Source organism: Terrapene carolina, unplaced genomic scaffold (assembly GCF_002925995.2).
Source record: "Terrapene carolina triunguis isolate 2854851 unplaced genomic scaffold, T_m_triunguis-2.0 Scaffold22, whole genome shotgun sequence".
Classification (NCBI taxonomy): domain Eukaryota; kingdom Metazoa; phylum Chordata; order Testudines; family Emydidae; genus Terrapene; species Terrapene triunguis.
This window is the reverse complement of record NW_020664373.1, coordinates 14,601,566-14,628,033: the sequence shown is the minus strand read 5'-3', so window position 1 is coordinate 14,628,033 and position 26,468 is coordinate 14,601,566. Positions and strand designations below refer to the sequence as shown.

Here is a 26,468-nt window from a genome sequence, read left to right as displayed (position 1 = left end):
AAATGTAAAGGTGACACATTAAGTGACCAATTAATTTTAGAGCAGTGGGACTCAATTCATCAGCATATTAGCAGAACAGTTATAGTAGACTTGCAGCTGGTTACTGAAGAGCACTTTTTTTCTCTCTCTCCTTTTTCCACACACTCAGACGAGTACTGTGCCTGCACAGATTGTCACACAAATATCTGCAGTGAGGATAAATATTAATGTACAAAATATTATATTTAAAACTTTACGCAAAGAATATTTTTGAAGCTGCCATAATGGCATTAATGGTTATATGTGAGAAGAAAACAGTACTGCAACTCGAATAAATACAAAGTGATCATCTGATTTTAAACTACTGAAGATGGTTCCATTAAATAAGAAATTTGATCAGTTCTACTGAGTTAGGGTCAATGCCAAACAATATGCGTCAGAAGACAGACCAGAGAAAAATGCAAGAGGTAAATTCAAAATATATGTGCCTAAGACATGTCAAGCAAACTAACAAAAAGCCAAGTAAATGAACATGTTCTTTCAACCTGTGCATTATTGCTCACATTATCTAAGGAGAATATATTTTTCATAGCAATCCATTTGTGTTCCACATTTCTACACTGAGAAAATAGAGTAACATATCAATGGTCAAATACAGGATACCACAGTTATCAGGGCATGCATGCAGCACTGGGAATAGGACTCAATCTTCAATTAAAATTACAGAGGCTTCTATCACTTGGCCCTTGTACATTTTGGAAGACAAAGCTACATGCCAACATAGTTCACCATATTCTTTTTTCTGCTCAGTTATGACCCAAGACCAAGATCAACTAAACATCTTTGATTAAAATGAAAACTGATAAAGGAAAGTAACTCTTTTAGGAAGAGACAAACAACAATGAGGTACTGTATATCAATCCTACTGCATACATGGCTACAGAGGATGTACATTCAGAAACAAGTTTGGTTGTTAAATACAAACAGGTATAACATTTAACTTTCTGAATCACACACACACACACACACACACACACACTTAACCTTACCACTCACTTCTGAATAAATCTGCATAGTATTATTCCAGGAATCACGATTCTTATTGGGAGACCAGAACTTCAAATTATTTCAAGCTATTGCTGATGCGCAAAATAGTATCTTCAAAAATATTCTCAGTGGTGCACAATATTACACACTTAATGTTTTAAGGAACACAGACAACATATTGGTGGGTTTTGTCATTCTTCCACATACCCATTTCTCAACTGACATTGGCATCATTGAAATTGACATTTCATCTACTTTGGGAGGACAACATGCTTCCAGTCCGATCAGCCAGCTGGAAGAGAAGGGTACTAAAGGATAGGATGACTCGCTCCTCACGAACACATGGCAATAATTTACTTGGCCTTGCACCAATAAAAAAAAAAAAAAAGAGCCCAGACTTCAGTTTTTCAGGTTCCAAATTGGTACACCACCAAATTTAAAAAAAACCAACAACCCAAATCTGCACTGCTTGAGCAGAGCCAATGCAGAGCATCTCATATTTATTCAAATTATAAAACAGAGCTCAAGTAGGTTTCTCCCCCTCCCCCCCGCAGTATACAAGACTTCAATGTCACATATATTCCTTCATTTTGGAATCTAAATTCACCAAGCCTGAGTCTTTTTCTTGTAAAATTGTTTCAGTGTAATTTCTCCAGAATGATCACAGTGCTTTGAAAACTATATTAAAAGAGAAGAGTTCTTATTCTTTCAACTTTTCCATTAATTATCTGCACAAGATTTTGCAGAGTTAAATTAACATACAACTCCAATCACCAATCTTTCTTCCAATGGAATTTTAAGGAAGTTATTCCTATCTCAGACAGAGCAAGTTTTACAAGGCAATGGATTTCATTACTTTGTGTGTACTTGGAGAATTCATGGAAGTAATCAGATGCAGAAATGTATCTAATGTACTATCGGGCTGTCACCATCCAAAGTCCCAGTGCCACATTGGCAGCCAAAAGTGCACTGCCAGCAAGCAAGATTAAAAAGCCAACAAGCTCTCTGTTTTGTTTCTCTACAATCAGTGAAGCAAGAGTGGCTTCCAGGAAAGAGTTTAATATCCATTGACCATCCAGTGCAAAGCAGGGTACTGCATTGATAACTGCCAAGGCTCCTGACAGTGAAATTAGATATCTGGTTGAGATTAGCTAAGGAACAAAACAGAAGAATATAGGACTGTAAGAATGGCCACACTGGGTCAGACCAATGATCCATCTAGCCCAGTATCCTGTTTTCCAACAGTGGCCGATGCCAGGTGCTTCAGATGGAATGAACAGAACAAGGCAATTATTATTCTCATCAGAGCTCTAAAAACTCACCCTCAAGAGTTCAACAACAAAAAAAAAAAGTAACCAAAATTATTCTTATAAACATCAGGAAGCAAGGAGTTTCATTCTGAGTTAGGCATGTGGGCAAATAATCAGTTTGGGAATGGGTCAGAGCTCATGTCCTAAAGATATGCTTCGGAACTGTGGTCCAGCACACCAAAGTAGAAGCAGCCCTGTTTAAAACTAGTAGTGATATCCACTTGAAATTTTGCTGGATCAGCAAACTGCAAACAATTTGTTTGTTGTTCTATGAGAACATTTCAAAGGATACTTGCACATTGTCTCTATCACCACAGGCAGATCTATGCTTAGAAAGTTATGTCGTGGTACAAAACTGCTGAGGCTCACTGAAACAAAAAGAAAATGAAAAAGCAATAAAACTGCAAATGAAACCAAATGGCAATTCAAGGGACACAGCATAATTAGTTTCAGATTAGCAGTGTATAATGGCAGATCTGATTTTTATTTGCTTTCCACACTTCTTACAGGATGAAGAACTATCCCAAATACAGATTTTTTTTAAAAAAACGCATTGGCACAATCACTTAATTATCTCTTAGTCAGATGCAGTCATAATGATGGTAGGAAAAAATCAACACGCCACATTACACAATTAGTACTTTATAATATGCATGTAACATCAAATCTAAAGCACATTATATGCTTTCAGACACATCACAACTGAACATTTGTACACCTAAAGAACATGTTGTGTAGTTTAAGCCCTGATTTGAGTAACCTTATAATGACTATTACAGAAAGAATGGCAGTTAAAGTTGTGTTAAAATTTCCATTCTAACCACGCCCCTTGTTTTTAGGTCAGGTCTGCATTAGAAATTTTTGCTAGAATCATATCGGTAAGGGGTGCTGTTCTTTATGAAACTTTTAGCAAAAATCTCTAGTGTGCATGTACTTTTATCCGCCAAAAATGTCCCGTAGTCAGTTTTGCTTAGTTTATTTGGGGAATTGGCATAAACTATACTGGCAAAAGAACTCTTTAAGATGCCTCTCAACAAGGAGCTGTGTTGCCAACAAACGCTAGATATTCCAGCAAACTTTTTCCTGTGCAGACTTGACCTCCATCATTTATACCTTTCTCAAAGTTTCACTTTTCATTCTGGGCAGGCAATGTAAGTCACTTGGGGTGCTAATGAGCGATGAGGAGTTCTCAGTCATTAGGCAAGTGTCTCTTGATGGTTGTCTCCATTGCCTTCAACATTTGGGTTTCTTTGAAATTGTGGAAGTTTTGTAAAGAACACATGATTGATTGATTGACTGATTTAGTATTAGCTGGATTCCACTGAAACTCACTTTGAACCTTAACTCTATTTTAGCATAGTTGAAAAGATTTTTCTGTGAGTGCACACACCAAAATTTTGAACTGAACTTGTGTATAAGCAAAGATGCCATGCTCCAATAGATCCCATGAAGCAAAAGCAAGCCCACAGGAGAGAGGTGTGTGAGGTATGAGGTGTTATACATAAGCAGGCTATAGCGATAGCAGGTGGTAGAGGGAGATGGGGAAGTTTTATCTATTGCAAAATTTGGAGTTTTGTATCTAAACAATTTTACACTAACAGGGAGAAAAGATGTCTGTTTCCTGAATTCACACCTCCTGTAGTCCCCTGTATGTCCTCTGCTTTTCATAGTTCTTCACCCTCTTCCATGTCTTCCCACCTCCTTGGCTTGTGCATGCACTCCGCCCTCTCTCTCCTTGTATACTCCCCACCCATGCCCGACCCTGATCGCCTGTACTTTATCATCCATGCCATCTCTCCATTCCATGCCCCCCTGGCTCCTTAAACCTCTTCCATGTCCTTCCTTCCATGCCCCCACGGTTCTCTGTGCCCCTTTATAGCCAATCACTGTCTTGCCCCCTCTGAGAAACTCCTCCCACATTCTGAGACTGGGAAGCATAACTCCATGCACCCACTCAATATGCCCCACAATCCTCAAGCACCAGACCCTGTCCCGCCCTTCCAGACTCCCACCCCACACATTTCCCCTCAGTTGCCTAGCCCGCAATTCATGATGATCTACCTCCAGGTCCACCCAACAGCTGCTGCAGTATATCCTAGAGCAGGGGTAGTCAACAGGCAGACCGCTGGTCAAATCTGGACCACAGGACGCTTTTGAATGGACTCCAAAATCTTTTTATTTACTTTTTATCATTATTATTATTTTTTATTATTTTATCTGGAGTCTGGACCCTGATTATACCTTGACCAAGAAATTTGGACTTTGACAAACAAAATAATTAACTATCCCTGTCCTAGAGTTAGCAAAAGCACCATATATATTATAAATGGTAACGTTTATATGCAAAATTACTCCTTATATATGAAATAATTCCTTATATTTTTAATCCTCCCATAACACCCTTCACGACATTAAAATGTGCCTCTTCTTAGTGAGACCAACAAAATAAGTTTGGGGTTTGCAGGCAAAATCACTTCAAACACACGAGCCAAAAAAGACAAATGCTCAAAAAGCAAACAATGAACGTATCTAAAATACCATCACTTAAAAACTTATTTTCCGACTTTATCAAATATCCCTGAAAAAGTCCAACCAGGGCTGAGATGGGATATGTGAGATTTAAGAGGGAATTGGTACTTTTAAGGACATTATAGTCAAGGCCGACTCTACCATTTTTGCCACCCTAAGCAAAAAAAAAGCTGCCCGAACTGCCGAAGGGGAAAAAAAAGAAAAAGCCGCCCGGACTGTGCCGCCCCAAGAATGGACGGAACGCCGCCCCTTAGCATGTGCTGCCCCACGCACGTGCTTCCTCCGCTGGTGCCTAGAGCAGGCCCTGATTATAGTAGTTTATAAGAAGAAACTAGCCTCCCATTCAAAGGGAAAATCCAGGTTATAACTGGAAGCTAGTTTCAACCTCAGCTATGGAGTAAGTACCGCTGCTCTGTACTTCAAGACTATCATGACAACAACATTAATGCAAGTAGAAAACAATGAAAAAAAATCACAAGATGTTTATCTAGAGCTGTATAAAAATAAACGGTAGAAATTTAAACAATGTTCTTGGAGAATAAGAAAGATTGTTTATTCACAGATTACTGTAACGCAGACACAAAAGGTGGAAGGATTAAATACAAGGCTACTCTGAAAAATGACTATGTAAAAGTGTCACCTTCTTATTTAGCACATCTGCTCCCTGTGAATATTAAGAGCCACACTGGCTTATTTTATTGACAAATGAGGGATGTTTTTAAATGCTTATTTTAAAATGTATATAGCCAAGAGTGAGAGTGGGACCCTCCTCCTGCATCATCACAAAATTGTTTACCAAGTTCCAATCAGTTACAGCCAGGCAATCCATAGAAGAAAATGGCTTGCTTTGGGCCCTGAACCTGCACTGTACAGTGCTTTGGGCAGACAGCTGCACCTATGCACAGCCCCACTGAAGGCAATAGGGCATCTGCATGCTGCACAATGGGATTTGAGCGCTGGTTTACATTATCTTGATACTGGGGCTGATATGGTAGAGGGAAAGAACCCTATTTGACTCAGACTCTAAGCTGAGTTTGCAGTAATGGCTATTAAAGAAAAAAGCATCTTTTTACTTGCAAACTGAGCTCATTTGAGAAGGGAATCATTGAGACACAGTAAACCATTCAACCTCAATTCTGTTTTCATAAAGTAACTTTTCAGCTCAGCTCAGCAGAACTACACTTTAAGGTCACAAGTGCAGCAGCAATTTAGTAATTTCCTGATCATTTCTTTCTTGAATGCTTGACAATAAAAAGCAGTTTTTGGGTGGAAATCCTAGTCTAGTGGGAAATGTCCACTAAAATTCCATTACTCCATCAGCAAGGTATTGCAAAACACAACAGAACAATACCAGCTGCTTGAAGAATACCTACAGTGTTGTGTGTTTTTCAGTTAGAAAGCCAAGAAAGGGGGCTTAAAATAATTATCACACACTATTCTTAGAGCTCTGGTGCACACTGAACAAAATATCAGCAAACATAAAATTAAATGTCAATGCTTCCCAGGTGGAAAAAAAGACAAAAAATAACACAAAAAGACATTATATTCTGGACTTTCAGGATATACTGCAAACAATAAAGAGTAAAAAATAGAATACAATAAAAATCAAATTTTAAAAGTACTCAATAATATCTGCACCAAACAACCTCTCCTCCCAGCCAAATTCCAGCCGAAGAAGATAAAGGCTGCCATCTTTATGAAAGAATCATTGTTCACACAGGGCCTGATTTTGCCATTTGTTACTCAAACTCAGCAGTACATAACTCCAGCCCTGATTCAGGAGAGCACTTGAGCTCATGCTTTAGACTACCCTTAGTTAGGAAACCACTTTAACACGTGCTTCAATTCCTTCCGAATAAGAACACTCTTCTAAAAGGGGTCTTCATAAGGAAACCCGCTGTTTCAATGGGACCTCTCAGAGAGGGCTAGATAGGGACTTCAGGCACAGCCCTGCCAAGGGGCAGTGCACACTGTACCACCCAAGAGTTGTCCTGCGAGGCACTGTGAATCTGACACAAACCTTGGAGGCACAATTCCTCCCCGGCTTTCTCCTTGCTCCTGGAGAGGGGGCATAACTTACTACTTGTCTAAACCAGCCTCAAATCACTACCTACCCCATGCTGGCTCGGCTATTCTGGCCAGTGAGTGGGCTCTGGAGCAAAGGGTCTGCTCATTCTCCACTCACCTGCTCGTAGCAGGTAATAAACTTGCTCCCATGTGTCTGGACCCACGACCTGAATAGCCTGCATAGGAGTGAGTCAGAATCTAGCCCAGAGTAAGGAAGTACCTAACATGAGTAAAGGTGGCAGAATTTGGTCCGTTGTTTACAGACTGATTAGGTTTGATAACATAGGGCTAGGTTTGGATACTCTTTACTCGTGATGAATAGTAACTTAACCTATTAGTTGTCTCATTTACTTTAATAGGACTTCTTGTTAAGTAAAAAACTACTCAACATGAGTAAGGGTGGCAAAACCAAGCCCTTATATATTTACAAGGAAGACGTCATGTGGACTTGTAGCAACATTTGGGTACTGGGCAGGGTTTAAAGGAACAATTGTGTATGTTGCAATCCAGGGGTTCCTAAAGGCTTTTGATGAGTGCTAGAGCCTTGAGCAGGTCACACATTGGACAATGCACAAATTGGACCTGTTAGGACAAGTGAGATCTGTTGAAGTGTCCCTTTCACGCTTTTTTTGAATAAGCAGTCACCTAATAGATTGTTTCGATTACAATTATACCTCTTTGCATGGTGCACATTTCACTTTTATTCCTAATTACTCCAGCATCTCCACTGGCTGTAACTAGGAAAGAAACAATAGAATGGAGCTAGGAATGGATTCTGCACAAATGAAGCAAACTGGCAAGCCCTCCAATACCTTATTCAAGCAGTCTGCCAAAGCTAACCATGCCATAACCCTCTTCATTTAAATGCTCTCATAAATAATACAAACCTGTATACTGAAGATGCATTGGGTGTCCTACAAACAACATGTCAATGTGGGGTGGATGTTTCACTCTGATTAGTCTCGTCTGATTTTCTAAAGAAGGTGTCACACACAAACTTGGAACAAAATCCTTCTGGCAATCCATGTTGGTTCGACAGACTTGGCTGGCCTCAATAGCTTTTCGTGCTGGCAGACAGGCATACTGCAAAGGACATTTTAAATAATTATCAAATTTAGGGTATTTTACAATAGATCATAAACATACTGTTCTGTATGTTTCTTTTTAAAACAGAAGAAGTTGATTCGATTTCATCGATTTGAAGCCAGGATACGAAGAATATTGTTCTGATCCTTTTTGTTTTGATGCATGGGTATATCCTCGCATGCCCTGCAGATCTCCTATACACTAACGTAGAGGTGCGAACATATTCAGACTGGCATTCTACCATTAAGGCATAGGGGTATTTGTATGTGCATATTAAAAGCAGGATTAGTATAAACATGTACATTAGCTGAAAATTTAAATATAGGAGGGACAGGATGGTTCAAGCAGGCCCACAGGAAATACACATCACCCTACTACAGCATTGAGCTAAAGTCTGTCTATGGGGTTTTGGTTTTTATAGCCATGGTATCTGCAAATTAAAGCTTTTGTTAAAAGAAAAATCCTAAAATCTAATATGCCGGGCACTTTTGATGGCTAAGTTTTAGATCATTCTGAAATGAAGCAGCCAATGCAATGGTGCGTTCCTGAGTCTGCCTACCATACACACTCCTTCTGCAGTTTGAGAGACCAGGATCTTCTCTCCCACTCGCCACAGGACAGGGAGAGGGCAGTGGAACCCAGGAGGAAATGGAATCTTTTCTCCTCACCCCCTCTTAGAGGCTTACGGTGGCTTGCTTCTTGTTCCTCAGGGCAGGCTGGGGAACAGTTCATCCTCTCTGTCCCTGCTCAAGGAAGGGAGGCTGTCAGAGGGTTTCAGCCAACAGCCACACTGGCAGTACAGGGCCTGCACACATGGCAGTGTCTGTCTCTCCCCATTAACTGGGAATCTAGGCTCCTCCCCATGCCAGTCTCTATCATGCTGGATGGGAAAAAGCATTCAGAAGTCCCCTGCTGTTGCTGTGCAGTTCTGCAAGTAGCAGTTTAAAAAACTGCTCAGGCAGCTGAGCAGCCATCTTAGACCCCTTGCACATCAAAAGCCTGAAAAAGTGTTCCCCCTTAAACAGCAGCCATGCATCCAAGAACCTCAAAGTGCTAGAAGTGAATGACTTATCTGAACCCAGTGCAGGTCGGGGCTGTTACAGCTGATGGCTATTTGGTGTCCAAGACGAAATGAACTGATGGGTTATGTCCAATTCGTAGTGGACAGGTATCCGCACAAAAAATATCACTGGAACTGGAAGCTTCACGTCACAGGGATCAAATGGATTTGGGGAATGAGCTCCTCTCTGTTTCTTGAGGTGGTGACTCCAGGTCAGGTCTGGGGAACACTGGCAGAGCACTGTTGTTACCTGCGCTTTCCTGTGGATCCTGAAAGAACTGCTGAATTTGCTCCACCACTCTCAATGTGGCATCTTTCAAAACACTTACTTTTTCAACAGAGCTCCTATATTTTAATAGAGAGACGTGTAAAATCCCCCAGCGGCACTTAACATTTTCCCATATTCTACAAGATGATTAAGTCAGAGGAGGAGGAGGAAAACGGGGGTTTCAGCCAACAGCCACTAGCAGTACAGGGTGCCAGGTGCTGAACACTCTGAGTTTTGATCCAGCACAGCCCTTGCTTAATTTTAGGCATGTGTGCAGACCGCTGACTTCAGCTGTTTAATGCTGAGCATGTATTCCAATGCTTTGCTGCTTCAGGGCCTAAAGTGCTCAAACCTGGCAGCATCGAGCTCACGCTGAACAATTCCCCCTTGCTCTCGAGAGCTGCTGTTGGTCTCTTGTTCGCATGTATTTACTCACGACTGTTGTGCCTTCAAAGTATAAAATGTGGATGTGTATAAGCAAAGTAAGAAAGAACGGTCCCCTGGCTAAAGACATGTGACCAGAAGGATTGGGATCTGATTCTACCTCTACCACACATTCCTTGTGTGACCTTAGACAAGTGGTTCTCAACCCACAGCCCGCTTGCAGCCCAATCAGCACACAGCTGCAGCCCATGTGACATCCTGAGGGTCATACAGGTAAGCATATATATATTGTGTGGATGTGGCCCACATAACACACAGAGAGCTGCATATGTGGCCCACAATGGCAATTAGGCTGAGAACCACTGCCTTAGGCAAATCACACAACCATACAGTCTCTCAGTTTCCTCAGCTGGAAAATAGGGATATGAATGTTTGCCTACCTCTTAGGGATGTTGTGAAACTTAGCTAATTAATATTTGTCAAGTGCTTTGAGATGCTCAGATAGAAGGTGCTACACACTGCACTGTATAATTATGTGCACATTTGTGATACCTATCTGAATATCAGCTAAAGTAACTTACCAGGTGGCTGTCCAAGTTATTGCTGTATGAAAAGCAAACATCGGTGAGGCTGCTGTTACTACAACATTCAACAGTGCCATCAAGTCTTCTGTAGACTACAGAGAAACACAACCAATTAAATTTTAGACAAGCACAGAATGACAGATTCATAATAAATCACAAAAATACATACGTCTCTGAATAAAATCAAACAATCATTTCTGTAGCCTGCTGAATTATAATGAATTATTTTAATTCAGAGATCCTGATTTGGATGTCAGCGATAGTTGTAAATGAGTTTCTTCATCCTAAGAACATCACCAGACTGCAGCCATCTCTCCAACAGGCTGATCTTATCACCTTAATACATAGACTACTACAATTTTTGGAACACTGTTACAAAATAGTTTGATTTGTTGCCTGCAGCTGGCACCAATGGTGAGCAGAGGGATTCTGCTGCCTGCTGTTGCATTCCCTTCACTGGCTGTGGGAATGACCCAACTTCGAAGTGTAGTTTTTAAAACATTAAAAGCTTTTAATGGACTGGGGCCCTGACAGCTCTCTGAGGCCCTGTTCAGCTAAAAGTGTGTTTTTAAACTGATTTAGTTAAACTAGTGCAAAATCCTGTGTGGACAATCATAATTTGATTTCAAATGGACTTAGTGATGCAAACTAAGGCTAGGTCTACACTACGGGGTCGGGGGTCGACCTAAGATATGCAACTTCAGCTACGTGAATAGCGTAGCTGAAGTTGCGTATTTTAGGTCGACTTACCTGGCTGTGAGGACGGTGGTGAGTCGAACAGTGCCGCGCCGCTGTCGACTCCGCTTCTGCCTCTTGCCGCGGTGGATTTCCAGAGTCGACGGCAGAGCCATCAGGGATCGATTTTATCGCGTCTTCACTAGACGCGATAAGTCAATCCCCAATAGATCGATTGCTACCCGCCGATCCGGTGGGTAGTGAAGACATGCCCTAAATGGATACCAGCCAGTTTTAACCAGTGCAACAGTGCCTATGTAAAGAGTTGCACCAGTTTAACTAAATTAGGTTTTTAAACCAGTGCAACTTCTATATGCAGACAAGGCTTGAGCTGCCTGCATCCTATATACCATTGTACCCTCTGAGGTCCAATAGCACAGAGTTTTGGAGCTGGGGGCTTGCAGGTGCAGAAGTGTTTTTCTTCACTGTAGCCTTAGGACTAGGCAATGACATACTTTTGATGTGTGGATGATCATGGAATTAGCTCCTTTACAAAATACATTTTAAATTGTTTTTATTTCAGAAGGCCTTTGGCACACTGATTTCTTTATGGCTTTATACCTGTTTTAGTTGTTTATTCTGTATTTGTCTTATTGTAAAGTGCCTAGCGTCCATTTGCAATATAGGCTCATTATAAATTCAACGTATTAACAGAAAGGATGCTGAGATGTGAACTGTTGAGATTTTGACAAACGACAGCTACTGCAGTTTGAATAACTGAGTTCATTTCATTTCAAAGGAATGACTATCACTGCTGGAGGCTCACCACTAAGAAATGCAGACAGACTCGTCTGATGGGGTGGTGGCAAGGACTGTGGGCGGTTAACACAATACACCACTGGGTTTAGAATCAACTCTGGGACTTCAGTCCAAATGGGAATACGAGGGTTACAAAATATGCAGTTTTATTACCTTTGTCTCTGAAATTACACTCCTGTGGACAGCAGGGATCTTCTTGTATTTATGTTTGGTAGGCTGGGATCTGGAAACACTGCAGCATTGCTTCTCCCTTACCCTCCCAATCCAACTAAGGGCATGTGGCAAGGCTGCCCTAACCTCCTTCGGAGAGTGACTCAAATGATTAGTTTGTCTAAATGCTTGGGATCTGACCCCTGGCATCATTTGGAGATATCAGTTTCAGATTTACATAATAGGAAAAGAGATTAATAGATTATAAAGACAGAAGGGACCACTGGGACCAGAATTAGCACTCTGAATGTCACATGAAGAGCAGTACACATCAAAAACACATGTGCACAAGCATTTGAGCTGGCCTGGCGTCCTGTTTACTTCCAAGTATAATGCAAAAGGTTGGTAACAATTTTTGAAGCTCAAATGGTCTAGAACCTGGTTATCCGACAGACTGCCAACCTCTCTCTACTGAGTTAGGGCAGTTAAGAATGACTGCAAGGTGACTGCTGTCCAGTCAAAGTTAAAACAAACTTCCCGAGGTTGGTGTGGGAGGATTTGTTCAGCTGAGGACGCTCTCCTTTGGAATTCAGTCCCCATCACAGTTTGCTTGAACCAAACCCTAAAAAGTTCCTGGGCATCATGCAAGACATGGTTTAGTCTGTGTTTAGTTTAGTTTAGCTTGATTTTTAATTTTTTGTTTTACTTAGATTTTGCTTGTTGTCCTAGTTTTACTTAATCTATATTCTTCATTAAGGGCCAAGCTCTTATAGTAAAAGGCACTGTAATGTATGAACAAAACCAGAAAGGGATAGAAGACTAACCTCTAGATCAGTGGTCACCAACCAGTCAATCGCGATCAACTGGTCATCCTGATGACTCTCCCAGTTGATTGTGATCTCTGGCTGATAAAAGTCTGGTGGTGTGGCAGGGTTGCCGCTAAGGCAAGATCCCTGCCTGCCCTGGCCCCATGCCGCTCCCGGAAGCGGCCAGCATGACCCCGCGAGTGGGGAGGGGCAGGAGTATCCACACACTGCTCCTGCCTGCAAGCACCGCCCCCGCAGCTTCCATTGGCTGGAAATGGGGAACTATGGCCAATGGAACTGCAGGGGCGGTGCCTGCAGAGAGGGGTAGTGCGCAGAGCCACGTGCTGCCCCGCAGGGCACGTTGGCCCCTTCCAGGAGTGGCATGAGGCTGGGGCACTTAGCTTTGCTGCGCTGCCGACCGGGAGCTGCTTGAGGCCAACCCTGAGCCCCATCCAGGAGCCTGCATCCCAAACCCCCTCCTGCACTATGAACCCCCTACTGCACCCCGAGTCCCTGCCCCAGCGCTGAGCCCCCTTCCAGAGCCAGCACCCCATACTCCCTCCTGCACCCCTGCACTCTGCCCCAGCCTGGAGCCCCCTCCTGCACCCAAACTCCCTCCCAGAGCTTGGACCCTGCACCCCCTCCTGCACCCCAAGCTCCTGCCCCAGTCTCAGCCCGGAGCCCCCTCCCACACTCTGAACCCCTTGGCCCTAGCCCACACCCCCTCCTGAACCCCAACACCCTACCCCAGCCTGATGAAAGTGAGTGACCGTGGGGTAGAGTGAGTGACCGGGGGCGGGGAAGAACAGAGTGAGTGGGGCGGGGCTTCGGGGAAGGGGCGGGGTGGATCCTGGGTTGCACATAAATTCAAAAAGTGATCTTGTGCGTAAAAAGGTTGGAGACCACTGCTCTAGATGGAACACCCAGAATCAAGAAATAGAAATAATTCCCAATTCACAAAGATTTTGTAAAAAAAAAAATTTAAAAACAGCCCTTATCATAGTGGGATGATCTGCAACAGCAATCATAATACAGAGCACTGTTACCTTATACTCCACACACCTTCACAGCATTCATGTTTTCCTACCAAATCAGTCAAAGCAATAAGCCAACCTAGGAATTCACTACTGCAGAAGGTTCCCGAGATGAACACTGTAGCTGGATTATTACTGGCAACAACTGTATATGCAATCTTACAAAGAGGTAATCAAAGCTCATTCATCATTCCACACACTAAAATGACCAGAAGATAAGAGAAATTAATTCTTTTTCCACCTCCTTAAAAAGGAATTGCATATTGGTCAATGCCAAAGACAGGATACCAGACTTGATGAACCAAAAATCTGACCCATTAACAAATCCTAAATCAAACTTAATCTTTAAGAGATGATGAAATTATAATAGACAGTACTTATAAGGAGCATTTATAAGGAGTATACAAATAATCATACCCCTGGCTGGGAAGCTTAATTGCTGTAGGGTTGCTGCATTTATGCAGTACCCAATTTGTGTCTTCCGCGAGATCTCTCCTAGGCAGGAATTCCAGTCTTCCACACCACGAACTGAGCAGTCTTGCAGATTAGTTACAAGGTCCCCTACAAAAAGACCTCTAGGTCCATTGGCAGGAGAATCCTGCGAAGGAAAAAGGAAGTCAGACACACTACCATTCTTAATAATGCTGGGATTAGTTTATAGTTCTTCTGAATGTCCAACAGACACTTAAGCTAATAAACTATTTTTTGAAGAAAGAGAAAACCTCAGAATTTATTAGACCTGATTATTTTAATCTTAGGCAGGGCATTAGGAAAACAAACTCCTCCACAAAGAGCCTCTCATTTCATATACAAGTAAACCTCAATTATCCAAATCTCTCAAGGGACATCTGAAATCCTCAAGCAATTAGTTTCATTCAAATGAATGTTTTGTTTGCTTTTTAAAAAACTCATTTTAGATTCAAGAAACAGAAGCTGACGCCTCAGAGTTTCGGACAAGCAGGGCTCACCTATACTTCTGGGGGAGTGAAGCCATAATGTTGGAGAACACCAGGGAATCCTCCCTTTCTCTTCCCACATAGGTCCTCAGTTATGTCAGCTCCTTTTTTATCCCAGAAAGGTAAAAGTGACAGGCATCAAGTCTATCAATCATGCTCTGAGTAGCTGATTATTCAAGAGATATGAGGTACTCCCTTTCCAGAAGCTCAGCAAGCTGCCTCCATTGTGCTCCCAGGTCCTACTGACTAAGAGAGCGAAGAATCAACCTCACAGTCTTAACTCTGATCTCTCACGTTACACTGACACTGGGTCACTGAACCAGTGTGGTCGTTATTCTCTCTCATTAGCTGGGACTGACTTCAGTTTAATTTAACAAAACTAAGGCTGCAAGTTCATTATAGATTTTTACTATCATTGAAAATCAGGGCATTGTCATCTAAACAGTGTGTGTTTCTCAAAGAATAGAGTATACTGGATCCTGTGGAGTATTGCAGGATTTTTTAAAAATGTTTTTCAGTTCACCTAGTGGTAGCCTATACTACACAAAAGCCCCAGTCCTGCCACTGGATCCATGCAAGTGGATCCTGGAACCATCACAAAACTTAACTGAAGTTCACTCTAGTGTATGTGTTTGCAGGATTGGGGCCCAAGCTTGGACTACATATGGGAGCAAGGGAGAGGAACAAAATCAACTGCCTGTTCTACTTCAAGTGTAAATAAACCCAGTCAAGGTCATGTGAGAATGCACAAAATTCTCCATCATTTTTTAAAAACTGTACTTGTTTTTTCTAGCATGTTAACCATCATAATCAGACGGTACTATATGCAAGATTGTCCTGTGACAGTGAAATATAAATATAAAATTATCTGTCTATACAGAAAACTAAACAAATGGAAAAACTTCATTAACTAAGTGTTAAGGCTGTATAATCCAAAAGTCTACTAATCTAACATCAGAAAGAAAGGAAATATTCAGTTAAGGTAAATAGATAAAAATACATCTTTATTCGTTAAATAAAATAAGTTTAAGATTAAAATAAAACAAATGAAAAACAGGCAAATCAACCTGTAAAATTCACCACTACCATTTTTAATTAATTGACGTATAATACTTCTTATTCATGTGTACTTTGTGTTGCTTTAAGTAAAAACACTAATAATTTGAAATGTTAATAAAATACACATAGTAAATTATATTAACTTGGTAGTTAAAGAATGGTCTTTATAGACCATTTCTTTTTATTGTTTGAGTTATCAGAAGGAGGGTAGGATTTCCAAAAGTGCCAAAGGGACTTAGAAGCATAAGTCCAGTTGACAGTCACTGGGATTTGTGTTTCTAACTCACTTTGGATACCCTATCCAAAATGTTTTATGGTCCAATACTGAAATTTTTTATAAATGCTAGTTCTGTGGTTTAATAAAGTATGTTTGTCTATATGATTTCTTTACGCAACCTTAACTGAAGCAACATTCTTTTCAAATGCTGGAAGAAGGATTTTTACACTGTTCATGCAGTAATCAAATTTTACCCAATGAAATGTTTCAGGTCACTTAGCATATAATAAATCATTCAAGACCTGTTCATACCTCTGTGACCTCAGTGACAAGTGCCCCAACACCTGTGTAGTAAAATGGGAAAAGAATTGCTGGCAGCAGGAACAGAACTATGAGACTCGCAACACCAAGAACAAAATTATGCCAGACACCTACGAAGAGAATAAAAAATATTAACCTTTTAAGGAAACACTGGCACAAGTAACTAACAAAAAAGTGTTTCTGAACTGTAAAATATCAGTGTCTTTCCAACTAACTTTCCTGAAATGACTGCAAGTAGCTATGAACACGAGTAGCCTGCTGATTTATGGATAAAGGCCCCGATCCTACAAAGACTTGAGCACATGAATTACTTTACAAACATGAGTAGCCCCCTTGATGTCAATGAGACTATTCACATTCATAAAGTTATTCAAGTGCTTAAGTCTTTATAGTATTAGAGCCAAAGCAAGTACTCTTTTGGTTGTGCAGCTTTAGAGTTTCTTTAAAAAAAACCCATAGCAAGCATCATGCTGATATCTGCCACATAGAATTCACATCACCACATAATTCAAATGGAAGAGAGAGGAACTGGGGTGGTTTAATTTTTATTAAACTGATAATCAACTACTATACAATGACTTTTCTTTATGCAGCGGTACCATATATTCAGTGGGGGAGAATATAAGTCCAAAAAAGGAAGCAGGGAAGAGACTGATACACTAAGTTACACTAAGGGTACGTCTATACTTACCCGCTGGTTCAGCGGCAAGCAATCGATCTTCTGGGATCGATTTATCGCGTCTTGTCTAGATGCGATAAATCGATCCCGGAAGTGCTCGCCGTCGATGCCAGTAATCCTGCTCCGTGAGAGGAGTGGGCGGAGTTGACGGGGGAGCCTGCCTGCTGCATGTGGACCTTTAAGTTCGAACTAAGATGCTTTGACTTCAGCTACGTTATTCAGGTAGCTGAAGTTGCGTATCTTAGTTCGAACTGGGGGCTTAGTGTGGACTAGCCCCAAGTCCTTAATAAAACACTTATAAAATGTTGAGTGGAAAAATCTGGGCCCGAAGCTGTCCCAGGAAACTAGCTTGTGCAATCAGAACTTCGTAGTCTATCACTTTTCTTACTAAGGCAAACATAAGCTTCACAGGAGGCTGAGTGAACTTAGGAAGCCAAAACCAGAGTTACTTTCAACACCTAGCACAGAAATTTTCCAGTTCTACTTGTTTGCTTGGACAAGTATTCTGTGTGGCCAATTCATAGCAACTTTCCAGTGATGGAGTTTCCTTACAGTATCTTATCTTGTTGAGAAGGATATGATCCAATTCCACATTTACAGTACTGTAATGATTTATTGCCTAAGAGAAAGATTAATCTCAAAATCTTTTAAACTCATTTCCATCCCCCACTGTATATAATGGAGCAATCATAAAATGCAATGGAATCTCATGATAATCCCTTGGGATACTCACTGTGAGTTATCGTTATGTGTTTTATACAATTTGATTTCTCCTTCAGGATTCTGAGGCCACAGAAAGGGAACATGAACGAAAGTTCTATCTGTGCAATGCTCAAGTTTGTCGTCATTTCCATTAATAGCTCTTTTTTAAAGGGATTTCTTTCCATGTGGGTTTTAAATCACATCTGGCTGAAACTAAAATTGGCACCTAAACTATAAGCCTGAACATTAATTCCCCTCATCCTAAAATAAAATAATCAAAACAACAGTATAAATCAAATTGGCAACAGCCATTTTATTTTAGCTTTCAGGCCATTTTTAAAAAAAACAACACAACTGTTTTAGTACAGCTTGTAATACTGACAACTTGTGTTCGAGTTTCTTTTCATTTTTCATCTCTCTCAACTTTTATACATTTCCACTGACATCAATGCAGTCTATGGAAGAACCCTATATAAATCAGACTACTAAACGATGGATTATTAGATACCATCAAAAAGCAAGAAGTTTAAGAGGCTGATCCTCCTATGCCTTGCACCTTGCAAAGCAAGAGTAAAAAAGCTACCATTTTGATTTGGCAGCCTGTTACAAGGCAGTGGAGAAGTTGATCCTCAAAGTTTATGATGAAAGATTTGTGTAAATACTAAAGAAATAAAAGGAGAAAGTTAGGAAAGAAGAGAGGGAGGAAAAACTAAACAGGATAAAAAAAAAGAACCACTGATGTACAGTTCATTATGTGGGAATGGGGCAAAGAAATCTAGAGGAGGGAGTGATCTTATCCATCCCAGACACTGCAAGGCAAAAAAGGTCTGAAAGGGAGAGGCTGGGAGGTCAACTTAATTTTGTCAAAATATTTACATTCCTTAAAGGTAAATCTCAGGCAGCACCCTTGATGATGTCTTTGATATGTTTAAAAAGACAAAGACTTCAGAAAGCAACAACAAAAAACAAACCCAACCTGAGGACTCAAACAATTTCTTAAAATCTACTTAATTCTCATTAAAAAATATATACATTCCAGTGACGTTTCAAAGATGCTACAAGATATGTACCCGCCTCTGAGAAAATATTTTTTCACTTGGGGAAATAAATAGATAACATGGAATTCCTTTGCTTTTATCCAAATCTCAACCTTTATTTTAACACTCATTCAATATTATTGAACTTATGATGCCATCTGCTGCACAACAAATATACTTTTTAATCTTAAAAGTTTGAAAGGCCTACAAAAGAAACTTTCAATGTATATTCCCTACTTCTTCAGCAATCATAATAAAATTCGATTTCTGTTATTTAAACTTAGATTTCAGGTCTTCAAAAATTGGAGTAAGCTCATTCAGTTCCTCAAATAAACAATCAATAAGCAATGCCAAACAATGAAGCTTTTAGTAAAATTTAATGCACAATATGCTTAATCCTCATTAAATACTCCAATCATCTTTTAAAATGCATTATTAGCTGTATCAAAATGCACTTATTTGATACAAGTAACTGATAACTGTTCACTCAAGTATGGCCATGGCAATCTGCCTCTACTGTTACCCGTCATCACTACATACATTTCATTTTCCTGTTTCAAGTTTGGCAAGAGTTGTTCTTTAGGGTTACCATACGTCCGGATTTTCCCGGATATGTCCGGCTTTTTGGTCCTCAAATCCCCGTCCAGGAGGAATTTCCAAAAAGCCGAACATGTCCGGGAAAATAGGGAGGCATGGTAAGGGGACCACCTCCTCCCCGGGGTTCAACTTTCCCGGCTCCCGCTGCTCTCCCCAGCACAGCAGCAGCCGGAGCCCGGAAGGAGGCAGCTGCGAGCTGGGATGCCGCTGGCCGGCGCTGCTCGGCCAGGCCCGGGGCCGGGCCGGAGCCGCGTGGCTGGGGCCGGTGGGGCCGGGGGTGCTCAGCTGGAATCAGGGCCCGAGCTGAGCCGGAGCCGCCAGGGCCGGGCCGGAGCTGCTCGGCCGCTGGCTGGAACCGGGGCCCGAGCCGAGCTGGGCCAGAGTGACCGGGGCTGGGGGTGCTCGGCCACCGGCCGGCGCCACTCGGCCAGCACCGCTCGGCCAGGGCCGGGGGTGCTCGGCCACTGGCCAGCGGCCGGAACTGGGGCCCGAGCCGAGCCAGAGCGACCGGGGCTGGGGGTGCTCGGCCGGCGCCCTAGGGCCCAAGCCGGGCCGGGGCCCCCGGGGCAAGAGCCTCTTGGCCAGCCGCCGGAGGGAGCCGCTCGGCCGGGGGGGCCAGATTGGGCCACGTCTCCTCGTGCTCCCCCCCTCCAACCCCAGTCCCAGCTTACCTGCTGCCTGCCTGTTTCAGGCTTCCCGCGAACATTTGATTCGCGGGACGCAGGGGAGGGGAAGGAGCAGGGGGGCGGAGCGTTCAGGGGAGGGGGCGGAGACTTTGGGGAAGGGGCGGAGTTGGGCCGGGGCCCCTTGGAGTGTCCTCTTTTTCAGGGGCTCCAATATGGTAACTCTATGTTCTTGGCATTTATTAGTCAAAAAAAAAAAACCAGAATTCATTTTTAATCATAGCTTACAAATGTTATTTGCTCCCATACAGAATGCAATGGTGGGGAGCAGTTGCAATGAAGACCCTTCCTCTTTTTCAATTCTGTCTAGGCTAGCTGGGTTTGACCTGGACTATGTTTGATTTTTAAAGAAATGGTCAGCTTAAAAGAAAAAGAAAAAAAAAAGGTCAACATATCTACACTGAAAGTTTTTGGTTTATTGATATGTTTGGGATATAGAATTATTTGCTTAGCTTTGGTGTGCTCTTCTTAAAAGCTCTTTTGCAACAAATTACAGCTACAGTACTCAGTGAAACAACAGATTTCCAGAGTCTTTATAAAGCAGCAGTACACTAGGCAGACCAACATACCACTTTCCCCAGTAGTAATAGAACCCCTGTGTCTCCAAATTCCTACAGCATTGGTGGAGGAGCTCCACTGTGTGGTAGCTGCAGGTCTCTCTGATCCAAGGAGCACCAGACAGGTGATAGAGTTTATAACTCCAGGATCATTTTGAACTACAAGCTGAATAAAGAATTTTGTGTTTCCTTTTGTGTGTGTTTCAGCCCCCTTTCCTTCCCGAGGGCAACCTTAAAATCATAGAATAGATCAGCAGTTCTCAACCGTACTGTACTGGCTATTCATTATGTAGCTAGTGTGCTTCAAGGCTTTACTATTAGTATTTAGAAATATACAAAATAAAGAATATAGGACATGTCCACTTAAAAGATGCTTTCTATTGCTCTAGATCAATGCACTGAAGTTGAAGTTAGAAAGTTTGGTGCTGCTGACCATTCCAAAGCATACAGTATCATTTTTTTAAAATGGAAAAAGGAATTTAAGAGACACCTGCAAGAGTGCTTCCATTTAATTCAGTAGGAGTACTTGTGGAATTAAGTATTATTCAATGTGAATAAGGGTGCCAGAAATGGTGGGTCACACAGTGTGTATTTTGTAGTTTATTTCATGTAAACACCCATTTTTTACCTGATTTTATTCCATTCTCCCTTCCCATACCTCTCCTCCCCCTGAAAGAAACCCAGTAAGATTTCTCAGGTTCGGGAGAATCACAGCCCCATTGCTGGAACTTACCAGGTCTTGTTGCCTTTATTGTAAGCTATGCTGTACTTATTTATATTGTGTAAAGACAGTAGTAACGGATACCCTAACTTTTATTATTTATAATTATTCATTTTTAAAATGACCTCCCAGGAAACTCAAGATGTACTTCCAAAATGTTTCCTACAGATATTCTGCCACACTTTTTATTCCCAAATTGAATCTAGCATACAACAACTTTCTTTTTTTTAAGCTTGTTCCACATCCTTGAGACTAAAGTCTTGTTTGGGAAAAAAAACCACCCAAAAACCCAAACTAGATCAGTAGGGGCAGTGGTACTATAAATTTTCTCCCCATCACCCAACAATGTATCTCAGTCTCAAAACAGAGGGACCACCTTTAGGGGGAAGAGAAGATTTTAGGCTGCTTGCCCATTCATTTCCTGGACTCTCCACTAAGATTGCCAAATAGGGTGCTACGTGATATCAATTTTAGAGATGTTATTCTGTATAAGGATATTTATCAACCAGTAACTAGACTAAAACCATCAAGAATTGAAAAAAAACATGACAGGTGTTTTCAGTGTTAACCAATACTAACACATGCAAAACAACAACTTGTTGGACAGATTAATATTTAACATAACACAGACTCTGTTACCTGCACAAAATATTCTCAACTGCTGAACTGGAGATATAAGTTGCAAGTGGGTGGTAAAAAGATCGACAAATGCTCCAGGATATACAATAAAGATAAAAATCCCAAATCCATTAAACCGTACTTGTTCTCTAAAGAAAAAAGAAAAATGTTACTGCAAACCAAAAACCAATGACTCTATAATACAAAATAACGATTCTTACATTTTAGAGCACAATAGAATCTTAGAGTATCTGTATGAAATTCAGTTTAGCACAAAATACTAGCTTAAAAGCTAATTAAGCTAAACTTTGTTTCTCGTGTAAGTACCCAATTCTAAACAGAAGGAAAGGATAACCAAAATTTGTAAACGAAAGACAGAAAATAAATGATTATTTTAAAAACCATCTTTTAAAAAGATTTTTATGTTTTAATTTTTTTGGGGGGAGGGGGTTAAGTAAAAAATAATTACAGTTAGGAGTCAATTATGAAATGGACCAGAACTGATCTTGCTCAAGAACGACTTAGAAATAACAACAGAAATGCTTTTCTCGCAACACCTGTATTTTCCTGAATTTATCACTTTTTTCCCTAAATGCACTTAAAAGCAATTTGCAAGCTAAAAGAAGGGCAGTGCCACTTGAAAAGAGAAAAATAAGTTTCAAATATTCACATAACACAGAGAAGAAAAAAAAAAGAGGATGAATGAAGTCAAAGGGCATTATTAACTGACAGGATGCGTGGGGTTTATATCCACATCAGAGTTTCGAATTAGTATTTTTTAAAATGGGAGTTATATTTTTGGAATGATTAGATAAAGTTTATGTGAACCTTAGGATTTTCACAGGGTTTGATACAGGCTTTGTAGCTCCTGTCTGTTCCGATGTGAATATTATGGACCAGTCCTGTATCCAAGCTGTCATGCTATACATGGCTTAACATTTTATTTATTTACTCATATTTCAAATGTTTCTTATCATATGACTGAGGTACATGTACAATAAAAGCTGGTACAAAGCTTATTGAATGAATCAATAAACAATGATAAATCCTTCCAAAGCAGTTAACCCATCACATCTATCTATAAAACAGGATGATCAACAATGACCCCAATGCTCACATACACTCCCTCCACTTCTATTCATAAGCTCGGGGAAGTGAGAAAGAAAGTGGGAGGAAATAGGCTTTGCAACATGTCCTGATGGCCAACAGATTCATGTATCAAACCCTGGGCAATAAAGAGTTCCAGAACCAAAGGTCCCACACTGAAATCATTTTGCCACCAGCTGCTTCCAGTTTACAGCAAGTGACAGTTTAGTAAAGCACTGATCTCAACTGCTGCAGTACCACATGAGGACAGATGCCATATTCGCAAAGACGCTAGGACTCAAACCATTCAGGACTTCATCAGTCAAAACCATCATCATCTTGAAATGGTCCTGGAAATGAATTGGAGGTCTCAGAGCACAGGCATGATGGGCTCCCATGCGGCACTACTTTGACAAACTGCTCCCAGCACATCTCTTCAATAAAATCTAAATGCAGGGAAGCGTCTGTATGTGACATTACAGTACAAGACTTGAACTAGAAGAGAAAAGTTGAGACAAAGAGAAGGAAGGAGAGAAAGTGGGAGGAAAGAGAAAGCCTCACTTCTTCCAAAGATGCATCTTAAAATCCAATCCAAACTCAAATGCTCAGAACCTTTGCCACAGAACATGAGTGAAAATAAAGTGCAACAGTATAACAAATAGTTAAGTAATTATGTGATATAATCTGGTTAAAAAAATCTCTACTGCCAGAATCTCTGCAGCTGCACATACCTACTGGCTAGCCACATGCACAGTCACAGTAAAGGTGAGAGAAAGGAAGAATATGGCTTGGCCCTTCTTGTGATGGGACCCTCTGATTAAGATGGAAGTCCACACTACCTTACTCAGAAATGTAAGATGAGGTTGCAAATAGACTTTGTCTTTATATAAAGCTTATATATGGGAGGGATGGGGAGCCAGCAACTAAAGCACGTAGTTCTGCTATGCTCCTACCTAAGGTAATAATATCCAAGAATGCTACTTTCATGGAGAGATGTAAAAAGGAACACACAACCATAGGCTCCAAAGGTGGATCCATTAGAGTCAACAAAACTAGATTTAGATCCCATGGATACATGGGGTCCGTCGTAGGTGGAAAGAGTTTGTCCAGTCCTTTCAAAAAAATCACAGTCATTGGGTTGGAAAAAAACAGACCTTCCTCCTATAGGAGGATAAAACGTGTAAACAACTGCCAAGTGAACTCTCATGGAACTGATAGAGAGCCCTTTTCCCTTTAGGTGGAGTAAATATTCCAGAATAAGCTATAGGGAAGACCACATGGGAGGAATACCTCCCTGTTGGAACCATATGGAAAAACATTTCCATTTCATCAAGTAAGTGTATCTGGCATCAAGAGATTGCTCTAAGGAACTAACCACAGAAAGCATCTGACAGTTCCCAAGTTGTGACCTGCTCTTGAACAAGAAAGGTGACAATTCCTGTTCGATCAAGTAGCAAAGAGATCTATTTCTGGCATTCTCCACATGTGAAAAATGGATCCTGCTATGTCCATTGTGAGGGACCATTCATGACTCTTGCTGAATGTTCTGCTGAGATGATCCATCAGATAGCTGTGAACATCTGGTAGGTCCAAAGCTTTGAGTGCAATAGCACTGTTGATGCAAAAACGCTTAAGATCTATAGCCTCCTAGCAAAGGCTATTTGAACTGCCACCTTTCCCCCTGTACTAAGAGAACACAGCAGCAGTGTTGTCCATGAGAGCCTGTACAGTGCATCCCTCGAAGTGCGGAAGGAATTCCTGACATACCAGGTGAATCCTTTGTAGTTCTCAAACATTTATGTGGAGAGTGATATCTTGATCTGACCAAAGTATTCGAATCGGAGGTCCCCACATGAGCTCCCCACATCCCAGGGAGGAGGAATCCATGACCAGTCCTGGAAGATAGGGCTGGACGAAAAAGAACCCCTTTGCATATACTGGCAGGGTCCATCCAATCCAGGGATGACAAGACATTTGCAGGCACATGAGTCAGCATGCCCAGCAAAAGGTGGGATGGATGGTAGATGAACTTCAATCTCTCCTGCACGCCCTGGAGATGAAATTGGGCATGTTGAGTCATAAACATGCAAACTGCCATGTGTTCTAGAAGTGTCAGACAATTCCTTACTCTTGTACAAGGATGGGCCTTAAAGTGTTTGCACAGTTCAATGCTGCCCAAAATCTGGCCAGAGGCAAGTATGCTCTCACTGAATTGGAGTCAAGAACTATTCCTATAAAAATCTATCCTTGTACAAGAAACAGCATTGACTTATCCTTGTTCATCAGCAGGTCCAAGGAACGAAAGAAGGACTGGATCTTATCAATGCTGACCTCCACCTGACATTTGGATCAATCCCAAATCAGCTAGTCATCCAGACAAGGGAATACGTGAACACCTGTCTTTGTGAGGTGAACTGCTACATGCACTTTGTAAAGACTCAAGGACCTGGAGAGAGACCAAATGGGAGAACTGTGAACTGATAATGTACATTCACCATGACAAAACTTAAAAACTGCCTGTGGCTCTGCTGAACGGCCAGAAAGTAAGTGTCCTTCACGTCGAGGACAGTGTACCAATCGTCTGGATCTAGGGACAGGATAATAATAGAGGGTAGGATAACCATGTGAAACATCTTTTTTATGTATTTAGGTTTCGCAGATCCAGACCAGGACTGAGGCTTCCCTTGCATTCTGTAATGAGAAAGTATCGGGAATAGAATCCCCTTCCCAATGTTGAGGAAGATTATATTCTATAGTACCCAATTGTAAAAGAGACTGGACTTTTTGAATGAGAGCCGTCCTGTGAGCTGAAAAGGGACAGGGAAGACGGATGTAGAGGAGGGACAGAGATAAACTTCAGAGGTAAACTTCAGTTTCACAGTGCTTTACACCCAGTGACTGGTTGTAATATGGGTCCGAGCACCTAGGAGGTGGATAATTTGTTGCCAAAGGGAGGGATGGGAGAGATTAGATCTTCACACAGTGGTACGCTGATCTCAACTAAGAAGTTAAATAGACTGCTCAGATGTTGTAGATTGCCTCAATTAAGTTGAAGAACAAGGAGGAGTTGATGATCTCCAACTCTGGGATTTACAGAATCTCTTCAATTGTTCAGGTTGCCTTAGAGGGTACAATGGATACTTTTGGAGAGTCTGAGGATGAAACTACTTCCCCTTAGGGACTGGAGTGTAAGTCCCCAGATACCTAAAAGTTGCCCTAGAATCTTTTAGGGAATACAGTGCCTTGTCTGTCCTCCATGAAAACAAATTAGGATCCTCAAACTGGAGATCCTTGATTGTCCAGTGGACCAATGCTGGAATCCCAGATGATTGCAACCTAGTGGAGTGTTGCTTCGTGCCATGACACTAGCCAGAGTCTGCACCATACAAGGCTGCTGGAAGCAAGGTTCTTGCTACTAAATGACCTTCATTAATCAT

At 41.5% G+C, this 26,468-nt stretch overlaps 1 protein-coding gene across 1 annotated transcript in view; it reads right to left on the bottom strand.

Annotated features, from left to right (window-relative positions):
* Positions 1–1,940: 1,940 nt before the first annotated feature.
* Positions 1,941–26,468, bottom strand: part of LOC113406102 (membrane-bound transcription factor site-2 protease-like) — a 40,353-nt gene continuing 15,825 nt past the window's right edge. The window contains exons 5-11 of the mRNA XM_026648814.1: positions 21,967–22,094; positions 16,343–16,461; positions 14,216–14,396; positions 10,312–10,406; positions 7,820–8,015; positions 2,629–2,704; positions 1,941–2,163 (exon numbers count right to left, since the gene is read on the bottom strand). Of these exons, the coding sequence (XP_026504599.1) occupies positions 1,941–2,163; positions 2,629–2,704; positions 7,820–8,015; positions 10,312–10,406; positions 14,216–14,396; positions 16,343–16,461; positions 21,967–22,094 (1,018 nt within the window). The remainder of the gene's footprint in view (positions 2,164–2,628; positions 2,705–7,819; positions 8,016–10,311; positions 10,407–14,215; positions 14,397–16,342; positions 16,462–21,966; positions 22,095–26,468) is intronic.